Genomic DNA, 23,595 nt, shown 5'->3' with positions numbered 1-23,595 from the left:
AAAAAAAATTTCCGATTTCAGTCGATTGTTCGTTTCTTTTTTTTTTTCCGCAAGTCTTCACAAACCCGATATAAATTCGAACGAGCGTCGATCGATGTGGAAATTTTTTTTCGCTCCTCGTACGCCGCGAGAAAATGGCACGACGTACCCTTCGCGTATCTTCGCGACGATTTCGTCATTTACTCTATGAAACCGTTCGAAACCGCGTAGCGATAAAAACGATACCGCGCGACGATTGTGCCACCCCAAGTCTTTGACTATAAAAGGCAAAAGTAACTGAACTATACGGAGATGAAATTGAGCGACCGCAATACCGGAAGTACGAGAATAGAATCAGCTTCGTGGTGCAACGCTTACACGCTACGCATAGAGATGCTATTTAAAACGGATTAGTTTCTGGCGATTCCGATCAGTCTTTGTGAAAACGACCGCTCCGAGCATAGCCTGTTTTAAAAATGATCGTTCTTCGAAGTAACGTGATTCCAACTTTCTTCGGAGTCTTTCTACTCGCCGGTCGTCAGTCTCTGGGGGTGGATGATTCCGAGTTTCCGGCAGAAACATCGGCCGCCAATTCCAGCATTACTGACATCGGAGAGCAGATAGCTAGAGAAACGCTAGCGTCGATGATCGACATCGATTCGATGGACGCCCGCGCCCGGACGTTCGCGCGGGAGATGATCCAGAAGGCGAACGACGATTCGCGAAACTCGACCGCTCTGCAATTTTTGAAAGAAATGCTCCGACCGAGGCCCGACCGTTCGAGGATCCTCGGCGCCGCGCAGTTTGTGAAAGAAATGCTCCGATCGCCGCCCGCGGATACCGATGAGCAAATCGTTCTGGGGTCGTTACATCACATGGTCATGTCCTCGCTCGCCAAAACGGACGATCTCAAGGTCTTGGACTTTCTGACGGAAGTCCAAGACCCGGCGGAGGAAAGCCGACCCGATTGTAAAGAATCGAAGGTGAATTGGAACGAATTCGTTACCCTGGATGAAATGTGGTACGAAACTTGCAAGAGATCGATCGAAGACTATTGCGCATTTACCGATACCTGCGTGCCTCTTTGCTGTCCACGAGGAGAGTCGCTGATCGAAGGAAGATGCGAGACGACGGACAACTTGACTTCGGTAAGCTTCACCGAGTCGCTGCCGAGGTCGATGGGTTCTGGCGTTCTAACGGAAGGTCTTGATCACCGTACGTTTCGCAATGACCCATGCGACGTTCTTTGGAATGAGGAAATTATACTGACGGAATACACCGTTTGGCCAAGCGGCCTTATTTCACCGGCCGGGGAAACGACGTACCTCTACGACATCGACGAGTACTGTCTATTTCGAGAATCCGCTTCCGAAATTTACCGAGCAAAAGTTTGCCGGAAATTCGAAAACGCCGAGGATCCGTGGCACGTTGCCGGTCTGGCGATAGCGAGCTTATTCACCCTGGCGAGTTTCGCGGGTTACACCTTAGTACCGGAATTGAGAAATCTTCAAGGGAACGTATTTCGCTCGTACGCCTTCACTTACGTTACGACGAACCTCGTCAATTTCGCGTACAACTTGACCCCGCCGTTCCTGATATTCTACAACGGTGAGCGGTGAATTTTTTTTATCGAATCCGCATCGGAAACGCCAACCATTCGCCCCATTTTTTCCAGATCTATTCAAGGACTACGGCGACCTGTCCATGCATCTTTGGCTGAACGTGATGAGCTTCACCATTTGGAGATCGTTCGGGTTAGACGGAACGCGTTTACGTAGATTCGTTCGTACGTTATTATTCCGCCACTTTGAAACTCCGCGCATCACGTAATACCGATGAATTTCAGGAGGGTGAGAGCCGTCGAGCGAAACAACAAGGAAGGCGACAGGAGGAAGTACGTACGATACGCGGTTTACGCTTGGATTACGCCCGCTGTTTTGCTCGGGGGTTGCGTTACAGCTGAGTACAGCCTGTCCGCGATTTCCTACGATAGACGTGGGTCCGAAATTTACTACCGTTATCTCAACGTCCAGTCGAACGTTTTATCTTATTTCGTTGATTCTCCGATTTCGCAGCGACGGAAATTCGAAAATGGTCCAACTGGGTATTCATAAGCATAGCGATGATCTGTAACATATCCTTGTGCACGACTACCGTTCTCACCATCTGGAGGCACAAAAAATTTATGGCGAATCTCCACAAGGACGGGGATAACCGGCTAACCGAAAAAAAACCATGGTACGTACTTGCACGGGAACACGGTACACTTACGAAAGCGAACGGTTTTCAATGTCACGTTTTTTCCGTCCAGGCTCAATTTATACGTGAAATTGTTCGTCATAATGACGAGTGCAACGACCATCAGAGTGGTGCTTGGATTCTTTTTGATGATCCTGATGGGGCACAACGTATTTTACATCAGCGTGATGCTACAAATGGTCCAAGCTATTTTTATATTCGTTGTTTTACTGTGTAAAGATAATGTCAAAAAATCGATCGGCGAACGCTTCGAAAAGATTTGTGATCGAGTGGCTGTTACCAAATTTTTTATCACGAAGCCTGCCGATATTCCAATATGAGATACACGTTCATTGAATAATCGGCAATAAAATGAGTAACCAGTTCTGTTTAATTGGCTTTTCATTTGAAGTAACGATATTCTCAGTCCAAGGTTACAGCGATAAAATAATACATATCCTTGCTATCAGAAAGGTTTTAGCAATCGCAATTTCCTGCACGCGGAGATAATAGAAGATTGCTTATGACCGCGTTGAACAACAGCAATTAACGCTTTACAAGGAGTAATTTTGCCGGACTCTCATAGTTCTGAAACGTAACCGAACCTCGGCGGTGGTACGCAACAAATCCGCGAATGTTATTCACGGATGGAATGAGTATAGTAAAAAAAATTTTTAATGAGACTGCGATCCAGAATTCACTGTCGCTGGAAATGAGTTTTGAAACTTATCTTATCTTCGTTTTCACATTTTCGTTAATTGTCAACACCGGGGAACGTAGCTGCGGACGTTCCACGTCCGCGGAAAAACATTCCGACGGCTCGAACGAATCCGAAGAAAAATATTTCGACGACTCCGACGAACGCGAAGCGGAATGTCCCAACCACTCCGATCGGTCGGAAACACCTCGGCATGAGAAATGCAAAAGGACCGACGACCAATGTGGGCTAAATACGTGCATTCAATTTTGCTGCCCTGAGGGAAATGCGTGGGATAAGGGCGCCTTCTGTTCGTCGGACAAATCGATCCTAGATAATGATAAGTTTCTCGTATCGCTCGCCGAGAAGCTGAACGACGACGGAGACGAGCCGAAGGACGCGGATAATGACACCGTCGTCGGGGTGGACGATTTATTTTTCGTCACTTACGATCCCTGCTCCGTCAACTGGATGGTGTCAGGAATTCTGAACGATTATAAATTATACGCCAACGGTTCCATTTACGACAGACACCGCGAAAACGAATTAACTTTCGACGGTTATTGTCTGTTCTACGAATCGGGATCGAAATCGTATTCCGCAAAAATTTGCAATCGGGCAGAGAGCAACGAGGACTGGGACGCCTTTTTCGCCGTATTTGCCATCCTGGCAATTCTCGCTTTGATTTTGAGCTACCCGAGTTTTTCCAAAGTCGGAGTTACCCACCGGCAGATATTCCATTCTTACTCGATCACCTTTCTTCTACTATACGCAGCCGGATTGGGACGAGAATTCACCCCGGAGGATAGACAAAACGCTTATTTATTTACCATTTACGGTGAGAACCATGTATTTCTTTATCTATATTCACAGAGTTTCACTGATATCGCATATTCGTGAATCGCTTCTTTCCTCTTTTTCGCAGATATTCTCACGGTCTACGGTTACACGTCCTGTAGTCTCTGGCTCAACGTGATGGGCTTCGCTATTTGGCGATCGCTTCGGTGGGTTGCGACAAATGTCGGAAAAAATTAATTCCGATGAGAAAATATCGGAGCACCTTTTTATTATCATCGTCAATATTATTATCATTCGCAGGGCCTCTCGTCTCGACAATAATCGTGCCGGTGGAGCGAGGAGATATTTGTGGCATGCGTTTTACGCTTGGACCGTCCCCGCGATTCTTGTAGCCTGTTGCGAAATTAGCTTGGACCACTTGTCGTATTTTCGCAACGACAAGTTCGGTGAGTGTTCTAATTATTGACAAAGGGAAATTGATTAATCGACTCTTCGTGATTTCGTACAGCCTGGAACTTCAGAACGTGGTGTTACTTCGCATTTGTTACGGTAGTATTCCTTGTAAACGCTGTCTTATCGGTATTGACGACCGCTAAATTCGTTAAGTATAAAAAACGAATCGCGAATTTACCGCCAGGAGCAGAGCGCGAAAACGATGAGAGGGACAAACCGTGGTATTAATCAAAGTTCAATGCCACACTTTTATCCCTCGTGACTCGGATTTGATGAATTATTTTTCATTTCTTTAGGTTCACCTTGTGCATAAAAATGTACACAATAATGACCGGTGATTTGATGATCTACGTATCGACGGAAGCTTTATATTTATTATCCTCTGATGATGTGGAGGTCCGCGAATACGCCTCGCAACACACGTCGGAAGCAATTATGCTATTTACTTTCTTAGTTTGGAAGCAAAACTTAACGAGCAGATTAAAAAGACTTTGCTGCCGCAGAGAAAGAAAATCGAACGAAAATCCAGCCCACGATAATGCGGCATAGCCAATTCAGGATTATATTAAATTTATATCGATATCGCAAATTTAATGTACCTATCGAAAAATAAAGATCGTATGTATTTTTTGTTAAAAAAATTTTCTCTATAATTTTTCCGAGAGGTATAAAACTGAAACAATTTTCAAAAGACAAACGATGAAAAGTTTTTTAGAATTTCTTATATGTCTCGCTCAATGATCTTCACCGACTCCGTTTTTAATCTTCAGCTCGAAATCAGTATCATCCTTGTCCGAGGGAATGTCAGGGCTGCGAATTATCTCCGTTTTAGTCCCGTTAACGAAATTTTCTATTTTCGTTTCGGATAGGCTTTGCCTTGTTATTTCGGGCCCGCCATTTTCAAATTTTGTCACGTTACAAGACAAGAAATCAATTTCTTTTGATGTTGGCTCGAGATCAGAACAATCCATGGGAATTCCAGTTGGCCGAATGGCTTCAAGTATTACAGATTCGTTTTCATCCACTTCTATAGGTTCCTCCGGAACATCCTTCGGAAAATCCTCTGGTTCCTTCTTCTTTTTACTTTCTGTTACCACCCTCGCAACTCTTGGATTTCCGGGCTTCATAAGCTGCCCGTGTCTAACTCTAAGGTGTCTTCGCAAATCGTAGAGTCCAACGAATTGTAATTCACATCGGTCGCAATTGTAAGGTCGTGTCTTTTCCGAGTGAACCCACATGTGTCGTTTGAGGGCAGATGAAACTGTGAAGCTTGCTTCGCACTTCGTACATTTATGACGTTTTTCTCCGGTATGAGTTAAGACATGATCATCACGAGTCCCCCGTTGATTGAAGCCTTTGCCGCAATGTGGGCAAGTGAAAGGCCTATCGTTGAGGTGACAATGAATATGTGTGTTTAGATTACATTGCTGGGTAAATTTTTTTTCACAATGTGGACACTGATAAGGTTTATCTCCGGTGTGAACTCTGACGTGGACTCGAAGGGATCTCCTGTTGGGTAGTTCTTTGTTACAAAACTGGCATACAACGGCGGTAAGTTTTTCGTGAATGGTCATAACGTGTCGCCTCCAATTCGTTTTATTATTGAAAGAAACGTTGCAACTTTTACAGGCAAAGGGTGATTCACCGGTGTGAAGGAACATGTGAGATTTTAAGGAGGATTTTTCGGTAAAGTTTTTCGTGCAAATTTCGCATTGATATGGTTTATAATCAATGTGATGGTACACATGCCTCTTCAGATTTCTTTGAAGAGTGAAAATCTTTGGACAAAATGTGCATTTATATATTTTGCTGCCGTTGTGTTCATCAACATGATTAGAAAGTGAAGATTTATCCTCGAAATTTTTATCGCATATCAAACAGAAAAGGGGACTATCATCTACCATGTGTACTTTTATGTTGTGCTTCAGCACATCAGGCATGGAAACAAAGTTTATAGAGCATACAGTGCATCGATAGAATCTTAGGTTCCTGTTACTGCCTTTCCGATTAGCAAAAGAAAAAGTTGGAATCGAATATTGATCTGTCAAAGCCGAAATTTCATTTGCCTCTTTCCTAAGAGACTCAGAATCCTCTCTTTGATAAATTTTTATGCTTGTTGCGGTATTGTCTTCTCCCTTAGATGGATCAACACTAAGTAAAGCAAGAGGCTTTACTTCATCGTCATTGACTATTTTACACGCATCTAATTCGAAACAGCTTGGTGGAGGAGATTCAATACTTTTTACATTTTTATTTTCAGAATTATCTATCACCTGGCTTTTTGTTGACTCTTCACTCCTGTTATCGATCACATAGTTGATGACAATTTGAGCCTTGTCTTCTGCGTTTTCAGAAGACATCATGACGTCTTCTTCTGCATGATTGATGTCTTTGAAACTCCCATCATTAATTGTATTGATGATACAATCAACTGTGGACTTCTCCATAATTACAGCTGGATCTTCTCCATCTTCAGACTCTTGCACAGAAAAATCTATGTTTTCTTTCTTCTCATTTCTAAAATCAATTTTTTCTTGATGTAGCATCTGATGTGAAAACTGTGATATTCTTTCCTCATGTTCGGGGTGGTGAACTTTGTAATCCAATTTTTCGTGATCCAGATGCTCGATATTGTCCTGTCTATTTTGGCCATTACCAAGAATGATAACTTCAGTGGACATCTCCTGAAAATGCTGTGTTGAGTCCAAAGTTTCCCTGTTTTCATCCTTAGGCTCTATATGAAGTCCCTCGTTGACATCAATTTTCACGACCTTTCTTACCGTAGAAAAGCCTAGTTTCTTCTTTTTGTTGTGAACCATTGACTCTTCCTTTTTAAGGTCCTGTCCCGGAATTTCGGATGTTAAAGTATCGTGAGACGATTCCAACTTCTGATCAATCGGTACAGTATCATCAATAGTTATAATTTCGAAAGTACCGGCAGTCGCCTTTTTCTTTTTCCTCTTCATTGTAACAGGAAACATGACGATTTCCTGTTTCTCAGTTTTTCCAGTTACTTTTGGTTTTTGTGCAATACTGACATCGCTTATTGGAACAACCTCGATGCCTTTAAGATTCCTTATACTCTGAGATACTTTTGCAATACTTATTCTCCTTTCAGCTTCTTGCCTTCTCTTCAAAGCCTCTTCAACCTCCATTTTCACATCTTCAGAAATGTATTCTATGACATAATCAGCTTCGTTTTCCACAACAGAATCTTGAGCTCTGTTGCTCCATGGTTTTAGATTATTTGTATCAATAATATTGAGGCTGTCATCATTCGCTTTAAGTCCATCATCTACATTCGAAGCTTTCTTCATCAATGACTTCAATTGATAATGTGCAAATTCGCATTGTTCTTTAAAACAGTGAAAAGAGTCTGCCAAGAACACACATTTCTTACAAATCACCTTAGGTAGACCGTCATTTTCATATACCTGAAAGAAGCGTTAAGATTTGCAGAGTAATTTACATACGAGCTATTTGGAAGTCAAATTGATACTCAAATACTCTTGCAATAGATAATCAATATGTACTGTTTATAGGAATTGATTGTTTAAATGCGTCCAACAAATACTAACCTCAACGTTAGCGAATGCCATGAGTTTCTTTGGTAATTGATTAACGTGAAAATCACATGAAAATATAGAAACCATTTCTCCATTTGTGCTTAAACACGTTCTACAAGTCTTTTTCATAAGATCCGGTAACAGCAGTGATGTCATATTGTGTTTACAAATTTGTTATTGTTTTGGTACCTGGTCTTATATTTAAAGCGTACTGACAGATAACTGACAGCTTGTCCTAGGTCAGGTGACTAGAGGGGAGGGGCGAAAAGCGGTGGTTTTTAAAACCCTGAAAGCCCTCGGCCAAGAATGTCGGTATAATAGGTGATCTGCAATTTGTGTTCACCGATTTAAAATTCAAACGCGTTTTACGACAATTAAAAATGAAAATTTATCCAAATATAATTCTACTCCCGAAAGTGATAAATGTTCGTTGTTCTCGTCCATGATATAAAATAATTTAAAAGATTTCGTTGATTTATTTCAACTTCTAACGAAACGTTGTATTTTTAAGGAATTTAACATCTTGTATGATTTGCTTTAGGTTCCCAAAAATCTTTTATATCATATAATTTTACTAATCCAAAATGCACGTGTAATGGTAGAAATCAAAGGGTATATTTTTGAAAATTTTGTGCAGTCAAACCAAATGCCCGCAAGTATAGGAAAAAATTATATTGTTCCACGTAGAGATTCTATGGATGATACAAGGATGAATTTAATGTGTACTGTACTCTATAAGCACATACAGTTAAATTACAGTAAGCAAGTTTTCCGTATCACGAGAGTATATGATGCCGGGTAGTAATATAGTAGAAAAAGAATATTCTGTGTGGGAAATCGAGGGAGCGCAAGCGCGGTTCCCAGGGTGCGAGCATCAGGGTGAAAATGCACCATGGCAAGGGAGTGTCAGGAGGCGGTCGCCTGAGCCGTCAAAATCCAAACATGCAGCCGGCTCAAAACGGAATTTGTGATAGGATCGAAAATTATATATCCGAACTCGGGAAGTGGTACGTGATATCATTGTCAAACGTCGATCTCCCCCAGTTTCCCTAATTCTCGCGGGTCAAAGATTTACTCTTTATCCACAACCCCATCCGGCGGTCGTTGGGATTGGTGAAAAAAATCTCAAGTCAAGTACTGTACATAACTACTTGTCGTCAGTGGTGCTAACAATAAGTGTTTATACGATGGCGATAGGGCCTTTGAACTATGAAAAAATTAAACTGCGATAAAGCGGAAAAATTGCACAGGCAACAAACCACAGTGTAGTCTCACGTTCTTTGTTTGGTTTGAAAAAAAAAAATATCAAAATAGGCGTATAACATTCTTTCGCAAAGGGGACATATCATCTCATTTATTTTCAAAGAATATATAACAAGAGAATTATTAACCCGAATTATTTTGTCTCAATAATGAATTTTTAAATTAAGAAGAGATTTTTTGAAACTCGCAAATGATTACAGGTCGGTATGGAAGACGATAATTCGTGGTCAATTTCTATCGGTTGTTCTCTGTTTTATGACGTTTATCAATCACCACATAAACACGGCGAACCGGCTTTCGGTGCCAACAGGTAAGGATAAAAGACTAAGAAATTTTCAAACCAATTCTGATTGTGGATGAAATTATCCGAGCGATCTCACGATGATTTAACACAACGCACTTCTTCTGACAGGGCAAAATTTTCCTCACTACGTAATGATGTGCGTCGTTTACACGACCTGGCTATCCTGCAGAGGGGCTGGAAACGGTTTGATATCCGTTATAAAAGCTAGGGGATGGCGATACTTGTTGTTAGCACTAATTGACGTCGAAGCAAATACTCTGGTGACAGCATCTCATCAATTCACAAGTCTCGCTAGCATACAGGCAAGTATATTTACGAATCAGAATAATACATCCACTTTCCACGAGACCTCATGGACCATGTTTTCTACCAGGTGATAATAAAGCATCGAAGAACAAAAAAGAGAAACTTAACTCCTTTAAATAATATTTCAGCTTTTAGACTGCGTAGCGATTCCAGTTGCTCTCGCTTTGTCATGCCTTGTTCTAGGGGTGAGATACAGAATGGTTCACATTGTCGGTGTTTCAGTATGCCTTATGGCAATAGGAAGTTTGGTATGGGCTGGTATCGAAGATGACAAAGATCCAACAGCGACTGGTTAGTCAAAAATTAAATAGTACCAAATTTCTTCTTTTTTTTTTTTTTTTTGTTGAAAAAATATTTTCAACAAAACGACCATCATTTTTCATCTGTTTGTCATCTTTCCGATGTGATCAGGTAAAAATCAGCTGGTCGGTGACATGCTTTGCCTGGGTGGCGCGGTTTTATTCTCGGTAATAACGGTGCTCCAAGAATTAGCGGTGAAAACGGTCGACATTATTGAATATTTGGGAATGATCGGATTCTTCGGTACGATAATAAGTTGTGCACAAATGTAAGTGATACTCGTATACTTCTATTTTGTATAATTCATTCAAGAAGGACGAAAAATTTCTCTCTTTTACTCTCAGGGGCGTTTTGGAAAGGCTTCAATGGGAAACATTCTCCTGGGACAACGCGCCGGTGATAACATCCCTCGTAGTTTATTGTATATCGCAATTCGTATTTTATTCACTCGTACCTGTGATCCTGTTCGAATCTGGAGCGACGGCATTACAATTGGCATTATTGACGGCCGATTTTTTCAACATTTTATTCGGAATGTTGACGAATCAGTACAAGGTATTCAGTTGATAAGATACGATCTGGATCTGTTATTATCATTATTTGATTCCTTTTTTGCAGTTCCACACGCTCTACTTCGTTTCCTACGCTTTAACAATGACCGGAAATTTCATTTACGCGATTCAACGAACGCCGATATCTTCAAATTCCAGAAGACAACACGTTGAACTACCGGCGCCAGATTACAGGTAAGAAACTCTTAGTTTCCTCAGTTCTCGTATGTTGAGAAAAAAAATTAGTCGATTGAAATAAGAATGAGATGAAATTAACAACAATTTAATAACGATCGATTAAAGTGACGTTATTTTAAGACACATGTCTCATCCCGACGTTGGTGAAGTCGAAATGGCGACAAGTTCAGGAATGTCAGCAGTTAGTGGTACATTAGATTTACGTGCATCGACATTAAGCAGTGAAAGAGAAGCGATTATAGACGCCACAAGTCTTCCCTTAAGCGTCAGCTCAGATACGGCCTTTACTTCATTTTACGGCAGTCAAGTAAATTTGAAGGTGAGCAAAAATTAGATGTGAAAAATCAACGATTCGATTACTTTAGAATTATTTCTGAATAAAATAATCAGTTTTATTTTACAATATTCTGAGTATATGAATGTATAATTTTTTTTCGCAGACGATAACAACGAACGGTGGTGCGGCGTGTTAACACAACGATGAACTGAATAAATAATAAATATAAATCAAGTAAGAAAAACTGGAATTTAAAGAAAACAAAAAAACATCTTCGAACCCGTATAGTTATAAATTAAAAATCTAACGTTCAACCGCATAAAGTAATATATAACTTGCCACATATAAAAACACCAAATTTACACATTTGTTACAAAATCGCAATATATTAAAATAACGCATCTGAATCGATACCACATTGTCTAATAATCTCATGTAATAATAAATAAGCCTAAGCAATTAATCTAATTACCGTATCGCAGTGATTATTTTACAAAATAAAGAAGAAAGGATGAATAAATAATTAAATAATACAGAAAAAAAACGAACAAGGAAGAAATCGTATTGTATTATTAAGCTGCAGACGTAAGATTTGTATTTACGGTAAAAATAACGATAATAATATGAATAATGACAACCACGGGCGTTCGTATAAGTATTATACCGAAGGTATATTTAGATAATTATAATCGGTAAAAATAATTAAGAAATTTAATAATGTATCGCGAATACGACACGTATGATATGTTATTACGATATAGGGTAGAATTTAAATATCATAAAAACGTCTTCACTTCATACCACACCCCGGTAATATGTAATTGTAACCTTTTAGAAAAAAGAAAATATATATATCTGGTTCGAAATGAAAAAACAAAATAACTACTTTTTACGTACAAATATAATGCAAATAAAAATCAAGACATGAGAAAAAAGAACAGGATATTTAAAAAAAAAGTTTTTATCGGAATAAAAAATTATCATAACTGAGAATTAAATAACGTAATGTATGATGAAAGCGTATGTGCCAAATTTCAACATGTTTTAATATACAATATTACATATTATTCAAATGAATGTAATAATATAAGACGATTAAGATAGTAAAGAAGGGGAAAGGAGGAATAAAAAAATTAGAAAAAAAAAAACTTTAAATACAAAATAATATAATCTAACCGCGTAAATTTCGTTCGATATAATATATTCTCATTGCATCGTTAATCATGATCGATATACGTAATTAATTTATGAAAAAAAATGTGTTATCTGCACCGATCATTACGATTTTTATAATTTGAAAACTGTAAGCGATCAACAAAAATATTGTATTTGATATAGAATTTGAATAGTGACGTAAACTTATTACATGATATCATGTTATGGGGACACAATATTACGTTATTATGAAATCTTATATGATTTATTGAATATGAGGAATTATTATTCTCATATCGTTAGAAATATTCAACTGCAGATATAACTGATAATGTTAACATACACGAAAATTTTAAATGCATATAATATGTTCACAGAATAGAGTTCAACGATATTATATTATTAAATCATTCAAAGATTATACAGTTTACCGATCTCATGATAATTATGATAATTATTACTATACGAATATTATCATCTTTCTACATTTGCGAATTATAATTGTTATACACAAGACGATTAATGGTACGAATTATGTAAAACCAAAGATGACATGATAATCAAATAAACAAATCTTTATCAATTATGATTATCTAATTATTTCTGATTACTGCTTTTCAACTTTCAGATTCTTTTAAATCTATTTTCAAATTAATTTGCACAAAAGTGTAATGAGGAATAATTAAATTGAATATACTAGCTACCCTCGAACAACTGATGATGCCCATACTATGATGATTGATGCTACAGGTAATGAGCTTCGACGAGGAGCGCGATAACATAATTACTTAAACTTTATTAAAAAATTAATTTGTCCTGATAACAGAAAACGATGCACAGGTGCATGTGGAACATCGAACATAGCGCATGCGTTAAATTTTTAACAGAGAAATCATCGTTCGCCCTGTAGCATAGTGAATGGTAAGTGCTGTAATGGCGAGCTCGATTGAGATCCCTCTCCGGGATACGGACGAGGTATGTTCAGTTAAAATATTCCATTTTACGTTAATTGAGTAGTGAATTTTCTTATTCGAATCTCCTATCATTTGGCACTGAAATTGATCACCAAGATAATGAACTACCTTGTACATAAGCTGATCTATTTACACGCCTAGTATAACCTAGAATTAAACTCTGATATATGTGGTAATAGATGCATATATTGTAGAAAACGTCAAATCAACTTGTTAATTAAATCTTTATAAAGACGAGTGTTTTTAAATTTTTTCAAGTTTTTCATCCATTTGGAATTCCTTCCTTTTGCAAATAGGTGATCGAACTTTACTTGGATCAACTCCCGGATGGTGATGAGGTCCTTGGTATTCTGCGGCAAGAACATGCCCAGCTCAATATCTGGGTCAACTTGGCGGTAATAGTTTTGATTCAAATATATCTGTGATCGGTGATGTAAACTATTCTCAAGAATAACAATTTATCAATCAAATTTCTAACAGCTGGAGTACCACAAGCAACAGAAAATCGAAGACTTTATTAAGATCCTTGAGTCATCAAGAATCGATGCAAATGTCGATTATAGAGACTATGAAAAAGATCAAATGCGAGCACTGGACATGTTGGCTGCACACTATGTCCAAGAAGCCAATCGTGAGAAAAACAAGGATAAAAAGCGGGATCTTTTCACCAAGGCTACCCTGCTGTATACTACTGCTGATAAAATCATCATGTATGATCAGGTAGGATAAAAATAAATATATAATCTTTGAAACAGAACTTGACTACATGAAAGACTAATAACTCTTGTTATATCTATATAGAACCATCTCCTTGGAAGGGCGTATTTTTGTCTACTGGAAGGCGATAAGATGGAACAGGCAGATGCACAGTTTAACTTTGTATTGAATCAATCGCCGAATAATATTCCATCATTGTTGGGCAAAGCTTGCATAGCATTCAACAAGAAAGACTATCGTGGGGCCCTCGCTTTCTACAAAAAAGCATTGAGAACAAACCCAAATTGTCCAGCAGCTGTGCGATTGGGTATGGGGCACTGTTTCATGAAATTGGGTAACCAGGACAAAGCTAAAATGGCATTTGAGAGAGCTCTTCAGCTGGACGCTCAGTGCGTTGGAGCCTTGGTGGGGCTTTCAATTCTGAAGTTGAATCAGCAACAACCAGATAGTATCAGAACTGGTGTTCAAATGTTGTCAAAGGCTTATACGATCGACTCCACGAACCCTATGGTTTTAAATCACCTAGCCAATCATTTTTTCTTCAAAAAAGATTACAACAAAGTTCAGCATCTTGCTTTGCACGCTTTCCATAATACTGAAAATGAAGCTATGCGAGCTGAAAGCTGTTACCAACTTGCCAGGGCCTTCCATGTTCAAGGAGACTATGATCAAGCTTTCCAATATTATTACCAAGCAACACAGTTTGCTCCACCTGTTTTTGTCCTCCCTCATTTTGGCTTGGGTCAAATGTACGTGTATCGCGGAGACGCTGAGAACGTGAGTGAATAAATATCCTCTCAAAAAATATTTCGCAACAATTCTCGAACGATTTCGAGTTAATTTTTTGAATTTCAGGCAGCACAGTGTTTCGAGAAAGTCCTAAAAGCCCAGCCTGGGAATTATGAAACAATGAAAATTCTTGGCTCTCTATATGCCAACTCGAACTCTCAGTCGAAGAGGGATATCGCAAAAAGCCATCTCAGAAAAGTAACTGAACAATTCCCTGACGATGTCGAAGCCTGGATCGAGTTAGCACAGATTCTTGAACAGAGTGATTTAACAGCTGCTTTGAATGCATATGCCACAGCGACTAAAATTCTGAAAGACAAAGTTCAGGCTGATATTCCACCAGAGATCCTGAACAATGTTGGTGCTCTACACTACAGGTGAGTTCAGTTGACAGAAATTTTATCAAGTCTTTTAACAGAACTAATCGTCAACTAAACTTACTTCATGATTCATCAGGCTTGGGAATTTAGAAGAGGCTAGAAACAACTTGGAAGATTCATTAGCTCGGTCGAAAACGGATGCCGAGCAGGATCCAGTTTACTATAATTCTATAGCAGTAACAACGACGTATAATTTGGCTCGCTTGAATGAAGCATTGTGTGTATTTGACCGGGCAGAAAAATTGTACAAAGATATTTTAAAAGAACACCCAAACTATGTGGATTGTTACCTGCGTCTGGGCTGCATGGCCAGAGACAAGGGACAAATCTACGAAGCTTCCGATTGGTTCAAAGATGCTTTGAGGATAAACAACGAGCATCCAGACGCCTGGTCGCTGCTTGGAAATTTACATTTAGCTAAGATGGAATGGGGACCTGGCCAAAAAAAGTTTGAACGTATCCTAAAGAATCCTGCTACAAGCACAGATGCTTACTCACTCATAGCTTTGGGCAACATTTGGCTTCAAACCCTTCATCAAAGTGGGAAAGATAAGGACAGGGAAAAGAGGCATCAGGATCGAGCTTTGGCGATGTTTAAACAAGTATGTCGAATGAAAAAAAAATGGATCAAGTCTATAAAACACTCATCTATAACCGAAATTTTCAGGTTCTCAGAAACGACCCAAGAAATATATGGGCTGCGAACGGTATAGGAGCCGTACTTGCACACAAAGGCTGTGTGAATGAAGCAAGAGATATATTTGCCCAAGTGAGAGAAGCAACTGCCGAGTTTTGTGATGTTTGGTTGAATATTGCACACATTTACGTTGAACAAAAACAATTTGTTAGCGCGATACAGATGGTTTGTACATTCGCTCATAAAATTCTATGCGGATTCAGCTAACTGATATTCCTAGTTTTTAAAGAAACTTTCATTAACAGTATGAAAATTGCTTGAGGAAATTCTACAAATATCATCACGTAGAAGTTCTCCAATATTTGGGTCGAGCCTACTTCAAAGCTGGGAAATTAAAAGAAGCCAAGATGACGTTGTTAAAGGTGAAAATTTGAAATTTTTTCTCAGCCACATCTTGATTGTTAATATTGTTATACATTTCTAAATGTGAACAACAGGCCCGCAGAGTAGCTCCACAAGACACGCTGCTATTATACAACATAGCCCTAGTCTTACAACGTTTGGCGATGCAAATTTTGAAGGACGAAAAGTCGACGTTGGTTGTCGTACTGCAAGCAGTGCACGAATTAGGATTATCCCACAAGTACTTCCAATTCCTTGGTACACAAGGTGAGAAAATGGATCAGCTCGCCGAAACAGAAGCAAGAAAATGTCAAGATTTATTGTCGCAAGCACAATATCATGTCGCTCGAGCTAGGAGACTGGACGAGGAAGATAAAATACTTCGTAAGAAGCAGGAAGAGGAACGGTAAGATAACATTTGATAGTTTTTCTATTCCAGTTTGGTGCTCGGATAAATTATAAGCTTTATTGTGTTGACTTTATTTTACAGACAAGCATTCAGAATTCGACAAACGGAGGAACAGAAAAAAGTGGAGGACATGCGTCGGCAAAAATCAGAAGCGATGCTGCAAAAGAGACAGGAATATGTCGAAAAGACTAAAAATGTATTACTCTTTGGTGACATGCCGTCAGAAAAAGCTCCAAAGAAGGGAAGGAAGCAAAGAACAGAGCAATATCTCAGCGATAGTGGCTCTGATAGAAACGAACGTAGAGAAGAGACGACTTCTCGAGAGAAAAAACGCAAACGAAAGAACAGCGGAGACCGAAGAGAGCGCAAATCTTCAGGAAAAGGCCGAAAGAAGAGGGATGGAGATAGCGGAGAAAGTGGAGGTGAGTGATTTGGATTTTACAATCAGCTATTTGTAGACGGTAACCAATTTATTCTCTCAAATAAATAATATTTGAAAAATTGTAGAATCAGGCAGTGACCGACCAAGAGCAAAACGTGGTAGAAAAGCAGGAACGACTAACAAGGCTAAAGGTTCTCGAAAGGGAACTGCAGATTTGTCCGCGAAACAAAAGATGCGAATTGTTTCTAAGGAAACTATTTCAACCAGTGAATCTGATAGTGAAAACGACAGGCCTAAAATCGCCAGCGGGTGAGTCGTCCTTATAAATCATCATTTTGGACAGAGAAATAATGTGAAAGCTGAAATATCCCTTTACTTCATTCTTTCAGAAATGAGAGCGCGGATGAACATACCGGACGCGGAAAACGCAGAATTGCATCAGACTCTGAAGGGTCTCGTGCCTCGCGATCCCGATCTCGGTCTAGATCGAAATCTGGCAGTCGTTCGCGAAGCGGTTCCCGTTCACGGTCGGGTAATAGTTCTCGGTCGAGAAGCGGTTCAAGATCTCGGTCACGTAAAAGTGCATCCAAATCCCGCAATAGATCGCGGTCGAGCTCCAGGTCTAATAGCGGATCGAGAAAAAGTCGTTCGAAATCGGGCTCTCGGTCAAGGTCCAGATCTAGGTCGAGCAGTGGCTCTCGGAAAAGTCGTTCTAAATCTAAATCGAGATCAAGGTCAAGATCAAAATCTGGATCAAGATCAAGATCAGGATCAAGGTCTAGATCACCATCTGAGTCACGATCTGGGAGAAGCAAATCCAAAAGCAGAAGCAGATCCAAGTCTGGATCAAGATCCAGATCAAGATCGCGATCAAAGAGTGGTTCTCGGAGTAGAAGTGCAAGTGGATCCGCGAGGTGAGACAATCAACTATTAATTGAGTTTTACATTGCTATATGAGCAAAATGATCATTATTAATCATATTTTTTAAACGCTTTTATAGGTCCGCGAGTCCAGTTTCAAGAAAATCAATTTCTGGCAGTGAAGATGGATCACGACATTCAAGTCCTCAACGAAATAGAGAGAGTGGTAGTGAGTAAATGTTATGTGATAAATTGACTGCAATCAATTGCTTAATTAATTAATTAACTAACTTTCGTTACTTATACTCAAAAATCAATATTACTAATTTACCTCGAATCACATTATTCAAAATGGTATTCCATTTTGCCCATAGATATTAACATTCTAGAAAACCCTTGAGTTTGTATGATATTCTCAATTCGGTTTGTGTGGTTTTTTTCAGTTCAATACGTAAACAATTTACGAAGATTTTTAATTGTCTCAAAAAATGTCTGAATAAAGTACTTTCATCATAATTACTGGGTTTCAAATTCTTAGATTATTTGTCTGGTATCAGAATAAACCAAAGTCGCACAAATTATCATGCAGCGGCATTATCAACGCAGAAATGCTATGGATACACAAAGACACATATTTTAACATTATCGAACCATAAGGGAAGAAAAAGAGGAGTTGTGATATTTTAGACTAATAGGAAAGCAACAATTAACATTTTTAAACTTGTTACAAACATACCTGCCTATTCCACAGAATAAGGACTAGGTTCTACCAGTCCTTATTTTGTGCCTATACCCATACATTTATGGTGAAAATTGTACATGAAATTATTGTGAGCTTGAATAATCATAAGCGAAGTAGGTTGATGAAACCCTTGAATCGGAGTATCTAATAAACAAGATATCACACGTACTTTTCCTGAATATTTCATAGAATATTACCTTTTCCTGGTCCGTATCAAGCCGGCAATGTGTGGATAGTTGGCCCGTTCAGCCATTATCGTCCTATTCCGCGATCTCGTCGGTGTACGCATGTACATACATTCCATGATAACACTCCAAGGTCACACAATTTTCAACACGCATGCACATTTCACATCATGCACACGTTATACCACTCTGACAATGAGTCATACCGTTGAGTGTAATAGGAAATCTCTTGTATATGAGTGAGGTACGTTTGGACAGAAATCGTTTGGACAGAATTCGTTTCTACAGAGAAAATTTGCCCATGGTTCGTTTGGACAGAGGAAATTTCGACTTAGGTTCGTTTGGACAGAAACTCATTTCTACAGCGAAAATGGATTCTGTCCAAACGAACCTAAGTGGGTTCGTTTGGACAGAATGTGATTTGAGCAGCGAAAACGGATTCTGTCCAAACGAACCTAAGTCGAAATTTCCTCTGTCCAAACGAACCATGGGCAAATTTTCTCTGTAGAAACGAATTCTGTCCAAACGAACCACTCCCCTTGTATATGTATAAGGAAAAGTACATAAGCATAGTTCCACCACGTCTTTCGCAACTCTATTCCTATTTACACTCAACGGTCATACTTTATCATTTGTACTGTCCACTTCAAGTGCGTATTAACGACTGATTATAAGTCTAGCCATAGGAGTTGTCCGACCAGTGAAGACGAGTTCGAAACAACGAAAATAAACAGTCGCGAAGCTAAAACAATGGAAGTTCATCGATTTCGTGTTGTTCGCTCTGATTTTCCAAATTTCAGCAGACGAGAAGTTATTGGTTACTATAGTCTAGATGGAAACAGAAAATTTATGCCAAGTACAGCTCAATTAAAGTACCTTGTCCGTCCGTCAGATATTAACACTGAAATTGATCTAAAAAAAGGCTACCATTTGTATCAACGTAAACCAGCCGCAGCTGATGAAGAAAAATTGGAAAATCTACTTTATTGGATTTTGCTACACACTCCCAAAATCAGAGCCAACCAGGGCTCTGATCGATGGTTTGTACCATCAAAAGATAGTACTTGTTTTCCACTGTGTGCTTTAGTCTTTCATGAAAATTAGTCTGCATGAGTCAATGTAAGTTTTCATTGAGTTTATATTTCTGTTCATTCAAGGCTTCAGCCACATTTTATTTGCTATCGTGGCCTCTTGACTACCATATGCTGTTCACCATTTGAAAAGAAAGAGGGGTGGATAATCTGTGCTTCTAAATGGCGAGGGACAATATATCTAAATGCGTTTGACACGGTGGAAAAGCAGCATTATAAAAAAAATATCTCAGAGGATGAGCTAAAGTTCATGTCATGGGGATATAAATTTGAACAGTATTTACTTACAGGTGGGAAATCTGCTGAGATAACGTGATTTTTTAAGCTGCAAACACTACCCTAAATTCAGAGTACTTACCACAATCTTTCAGGATCACCCGGGCAAATCCCAGATACTTCGCAGGCTGTAAATGAAGCACTACAGTTCAACTGTATCTTCAAATCTACACTTGCTGAACATAAATTATTATATGGGGCAGAGATTGATGGGGTTGTATCAGATGAAGTATTGGTAGAGCCAATAGCTTGGGAGAATATAAAACTAGTAGAGCTAAAAACAAAAAAAATTATGCACCTCCCGAAGCAGCATCATTTGTTTAGAAAAACCAACCTCATGAAATGGTGGTGCCAAAGTTTTCTTGTTGGCATTGAGAATGTCCTGTGCGGATTCAGAGATGACAATGGATTTGTGAGGAAGATAACCAGTTTCAACGTTGCAGAGATGCCCATAATGTCTAAGGTTGTTCATCCTACTAGATGAAAATAGTACATATTTTAGTTATGTTCTAAAAAATTTGAGTTTGCACTGCTGTATTCCTTACAGGGACTTTGGGATGCGTCGACATGTATCAACTTTGGTAATGATTTTCTACGCTTTGTCAAATCAGTGGTTAAAGAGGACTATGATAAAAACGTCTACAAATTTGAGTGGGCACCAGGTAGAAACGTACAGGTGGAAGTGTTCCCTGGTGAATGCGAATACTCGGTACTCCCACAATGGTTCATCAATGATGCTGAACCATATAATTGCATCAACTAACAGTTTAGAATTTAAAATAATAATGGAATTATTTATGTATGTGAAAATAAAGTTGTTTGGTTTATGATTACGTATCATCACATTTTATTTGAAACTTACGAATTTTACAAAATAATTATCTGACGATTGAGAATACTGGACTATGAAGGAACTTTTTGGTTCCAATAAACCAGATGCCAAATATGTATCATCAATATCCAGTTGTTCAGGCTAAATTTTCTTTGAAAATTGCACTAATTATTCAGACTCTTATTCAACTATTTACAGATAATCAGGTATCGTTATCAAAGATTATCAAGGATTTTAACCGGAGTTCCTTTGCTTAGCTATACAAATTAAAGACTCTTGCCAAGAACTTGGTTGATGGCAGACATTTCCACACGGGACATTGGATTTAACATAAGTCCTGGCACAGGCTGAATATGTTCTAAGTCACGGAGCTCGTTTACTTTAGCTTTTAACTCGCTCCTGATTTTGTTGATTTCAATATCGCACTCTCTTTGATCTACAACATGAGAAGAGACTTGTAAAATTAGTTAATCTGAAAATTTTCTGAAGATGATTTCTCGTTTCTAGCTTCTGAATTTTATCTACCTTTCACTAGCAACTCTTGGGCTGACTTTGTCTTCATTTTAATCAACAATGGTCCAACAGCCATCCAAGTTTTGTCAGACTTCTGTTTCTGCAATGCACGCTCTCCCATTCTATCGTCATTTCTTCGTTTGTCCAGCATGATAACTTCTTGCCTATCCCTCAAAATTTCTTCAGCTTTAGCCTCTACTTCCTCCAAATATTTCAATGTCTTCTGTTCGTCGTTCATTGTAGACAATGGTGGGTACTATGTGGGAATCAAATATTGTACAATCATCCATAACGGTACACTAATAATATTCTTTTTCATAAGTACTCGAAAACAACTTTGCATCTATCAGTAATGCTGATTAATTTATTGTCTTTTCTATTACCCACCTAACAAGTTTGGATAGCATTTGTACACGTAATCAATATTGAACTGGACATTAGTACAATTAATGGCAGGTCATAATTTGTTGGGAAATCTTAATGATAAATGTATCACATCAATTTATATCGTCCTCTTATTTTTTAAACTAATGCCCCCAGATTGAAAAATGTCTAGAATAAAAAAACTCTTTGTGGCAGATATTCAAGAGAGTGCCATCCGAATTATTCGACCCTTCAATGCATCCCTGGCCAGTAGCTTTTCTCTATCTTTTTTCTTCAATGTTTTCTGCCAAACCATCCGTGTTGGAGCAATGGCAGATACATCTCCTGACTTGAAGTGGGTTACTCTAGCATCTTTTGCATCTATTTCACAAAAGCCTTTTCGGTCTCTTTTCAGAATAGTTTTTATCGGATATTTTGTACCTTCACCAAGAGGGCCAAGCCCATTTTCTTCGTCCCAACCAGTATTTAGCAGCATTTGATAACCCTTATTCTGCTTTGCTATCCCATAAGCTACTGAGCGTAATTTTGGTTTTGTGTTAAATATGTGCAGAGTTGAAGACTCGTGTTGCTTGACAGTAGATTCTTTGAATGCCAATTCGCATACTTTGCAATAAAATTCAGGATGTGAATCAAAAGGATCCTTTATTACATTGCTCATGGTACATTCAATTCTAGAGGTCTTTGCTCTCTCGTCTTCTCGATTAGAATTTTCTGTGTAGTTTTGCAGTGGAGTTGTGTTTATATTTTCACCATCCTTTTGAGGATTTCTTCTTTTCAAGAGAGCAACGACATTCAAGTGATTTCTCTTAAGAGCCAATTGAGCTGCAGTCAATCCAGACCTCTCCTTTGCTTTTTTATTAACTCCAAGTCTCAACAGATATTCTACAACTTCCAAATTTCCGTTGTAAGCAGCAGACATTAATGGAGTCCACCCAAAGTCATCACACGCGTCAACATTATCCAAATTTAAATGTTTTTTCAAAAAATGCATATCGTTTTGTTCTACCGCTTTGAGGATGGAATTTGTGCTCACTTGATTCACTACCGAGGTATCATGCCTCACGAGAGTCTGAAGATTATTGCATTTGGAACGGTTACTTAATTCAATGTTTGACTTAGGAGTGTTCTCAGACTTGAAATTTTGCCGAATTACTTCCTCATAAGAATTCTTTGCTTCCATTCCCTTGAAGCTTAAGCACGTAGAAAATCTTTGTCCAGATTCACTAGGCGTAATCTCATTTGACTCTCTGATGAAAGATTTCCAAGGTATGTCCACTGTTGCAAGAGTGACCCAATTTTGATGCAACGACATTGTGTAAAGTGATTTTATCAGAATTCATGAATTTAAAACCACTGAGAATGACGGTAAAGTTTATTCTGATTCAAAGTATCGCTAGAATTTTGTGGAAGCAGCTTTTTGAGATCCTTTATAAACACACTATGCGTAGATTCGATATTCTAATACTCAGAGTTGTCATACGTTTGATCTTTTTTTGGAAACTTCTGAAGCTTTGAGTTTTGACCCATAATAAATTTGAATATTCAATATGCGATAAACTTAGTTTTTACCTGTCAGATCTCGTCGAGTTATCAATCTTTTCACTTTTATTCTCACGATTTCAACACTGTCAAATTGTCAGCACGTTACACAGGTTATACGAATACGTTGGGCAGCTAGCAGCACACTGGAACATCCCTCTGCCTCATCCAATCCATACCAAACATAGAAGGTTTTAAATTGAGATGTTCTCGTAAGTCTTTAATTTTTTTATTTAATGTGAGATCAGGTACCCGAATTTTGAAATGAATTTAATCTGCATCTTAAGATAATAGAGTGATCACTAATTTTTAGCTCATACATCATTCAAATAATTTTCCCGAGGAAAATCGCGCAACAATTAGCGTAGTTTCGAAAAAGTAGGGGGGCGTGGTAGTG

General features: G+C 38.7%; 8 protein-coding genes across 21 annotated transcripts in view; 5 read left to right on the top strand and 3 right to left on the bottom strand.

Moving 5' to 3' along the window:
- The window catches only part of LOC105691756 (zinc finger protein 37-like), a 28,152-nt gene extending 8,829 nt beyond the window's left edge, over window positions 1-19,323 (bottom strand). For 2 of the 12 annotated variants that reach the window (XR_007278934.1, XR_007278942.1), the window contains exons 1-2: window positions 19,127-19,259; window positions 18,576-18,752 (exon numbers count right to left, since the gene is read on the bottom strand). Coding sequence is in view for 1 of the 12 variants with exons in the window: in XM_012410449.3 (XP_012265872.2) it covers window positions 4,900-7,599; window positions 7,744-7,887 (2,844 nt within the window). In the remaining 11 variants the exon portion in view is untranslated. The other 10 variants (XR_007278941.1, XR_007278938.1, XR_007278937.1 and 7 more) reach the window with 10 other exon arrangements.
- Window positions 47-2,611, top strand: LOC105691757 (probable G-protein coupled receptor Mth-like 3). Its single transcript, XM_012410451.3, has 5 exons — window positions 47-1,587; window positions 1,655-1,733; window positions 1,826-1,974; window positions 2,055-2,217; window positions 2,291-2,611. The coding sequence occupies exons 1-5, from the start codon at window positions 456-458 to the stop codon at window positions 2,556-2,558; spliced, it is 1,791 nt and encodes a 596-aa protein (XP_012265874.2). The 5' UTR covers window positions 47-455; the 3' UTR covers window positions 2,559-2,611.
- Window positions 2,614-4,745, top strand: LOC105691759 (G-protein coupled receptor Mth-like). The gene is made up of 5 exons (XM_012410453.3): window positions 2,614-3,752; window positions 3,840-3,918; window positions 4,013-4,158; window positions 4,221-4,386; window positions 4,462-4,745. The coding sequence occupies exons 1-5, from the start codon at window positions 2,852-2,854 to the stop codon at window positions 4,712-4,714; spliced, it is 1,545 nt and encodes a 514-aa protein (XP_012265876.2). The 5' UTR covers window positions 2,614-2,851; the 3' UTR covers window positions 4,715-4,745.
- On the top strand, window positions 8,489-11,186 carry LOC105691760 (solute carrier family 35 member F2-like). 2 transcript variants are annotated; one of them, XM_025745972.2, is made up of 9 exons: window positions 8,489-8,738; window positions 9,195-9,304; window positions 9,407-9,600; window positions 9,733-9,895; window positions 10,016-10,172; window positions 10,249-10,459; window positions 10,523-10,650; window positions 10,774-10,972; window positions 11,094-11,186. In XM_025745972.2, exons 1-9 carry the CDS (start codon window positions 8,617-8,619, stop codon window positions 11,124-11,126), a joined length of 1,317 nt encoding a protein of 438 aa, XP_025601757.1. In that variant the 5' UTR covers window positions 8,489-8,616; the 3' UTR covers window positions 11,127-11,186. The 2 variants fall into 2 exon arrangements, with proteins under 2 accessions (XP_025601757.1, XP_012265877.1); XM_012410454.3 differs by having other exon boundaries at window positions 10,759-10,972.
- On the top strand, window positions 12,822-18,152 carry LOC105691723 (RNA polymerase-associated protein CTR9 homolog). The gene is made up of 13 exons (XM_012410409.3): window positions 12,822-13,060; window positions 13,356-13,454; window positions 13,540-13,779; window positions 13,861-14,553; window positions 14,632-14,942; window positions 15,022-15,547; window positions 15,613-15,807; window positions 15,888-16,004; window positions 16,080-16,390; window positions 16,475-16,815; window positions 16,901-17,084; window positions 17,165-17,689; window positions 17,777-18,152. The coding sequence occupies exons 1-13, from the start codon at window positions 13,004-13,006 to the stop codon at window positions 17,871-17,873; spliced, it is 3,696 nt and encodes a 1,231-aa protein (XP_012265832.2). The 5' UTR covers window positions 12,822-13,003; the 3' UTR covers window positions 17,874-18,152.
- Window positions 18,701-20,763, top strand: LOC105691762 (decapping and exoribonuclease protein-like). The gene is made up of 5 exons (XM_048656984.1): window positions 18,701-18,807; window positions 19,244-19,603; window positions 19,721-19,944; window positions 20,026-20,393; window positions 20,478-20,763. Exons 2-5 carry the CDS (start codon window positions 19,314-19,316, stop codon window positions 20,691-20,693), a joined length of 1,098 nt encoding a protein of 365 aa, XP_048512941.1. The 5' UTR covers window positions 18,701-18,807; window positions 19,244-19,313; the 3' UTR covers window positions 20,694-20,763.
- Window positions 20,754-23,345, bottom strand: LOC105691763 (p53 and DNA damage-regulated protein 1). 2 transcript variants are annotated; one of them, XM_012410457.3, is made up of 3 exons: window positions 23,229-23,345; window positions 21,288-21,531; window positions 20,754-21,198 (listed from the first exon to the last, which is right to left on the bottom strand). In XM_012410457.3, the coding sequence occupies exons 2-3, from the start codon at window positions 21,511-21,513 to the stop codon at window positions 21,029-21,031; spliced, it is 396 nt and encodes a 131-aa protein (XP_012265880.1). In that variant the 5' UTR covers window positions 21,514-21,531; window positions 23,229-23,345; the 3' UTR covers window positions 20,754-21,028. The 2 variants fall into 2 exon arrangements, with proteins under 2 accessions (XP_012265880.1, XP_012265882.1); XM_012410459.3 differs by lacking the exon at window positions 23,229-23,345 and adding an exon at window positions 21,663-21,803.
- LOC105691761 (G patch domain and ankyrin repeat-containing protein 1 homolog) lies at window positions 21,500-23,222 on the bottom strand. The gene has a single exon (XM_012410455.3). The coding sequence runs from the start codon at window positions 22,969-22,971 to the stop codon at window positions 21,859-21,861; it is 1,113 nt and encodes a 370-aa protein (XP_012265878.2). The 5' UTR covers window positions 22,972-23,222; the 3' UTR covers window positions 21,500-21,858.
- Window positions 23,346-23,595: the final 250 nt, after the last annotated feature.

Source organism: Athalia rosae, chromosome 6 (assembly GCF_917208135.1).
Source record: "Athalia rosae chromosome 6, iyAthRosa1.1, whole genome shotgun sequence".
Classification (NCBI taxonomy): domain Eukaryota; kingdom Metazoa; phylum Arthropoda; class Insecta; order Hymenoptera; family Athaliidae; genus Athalia; species Athalia rosae.
Note: the sequence above shows the minus strand (reverse complement) of the source record. Positions and strands in the feature narration are given on the sequence as shown.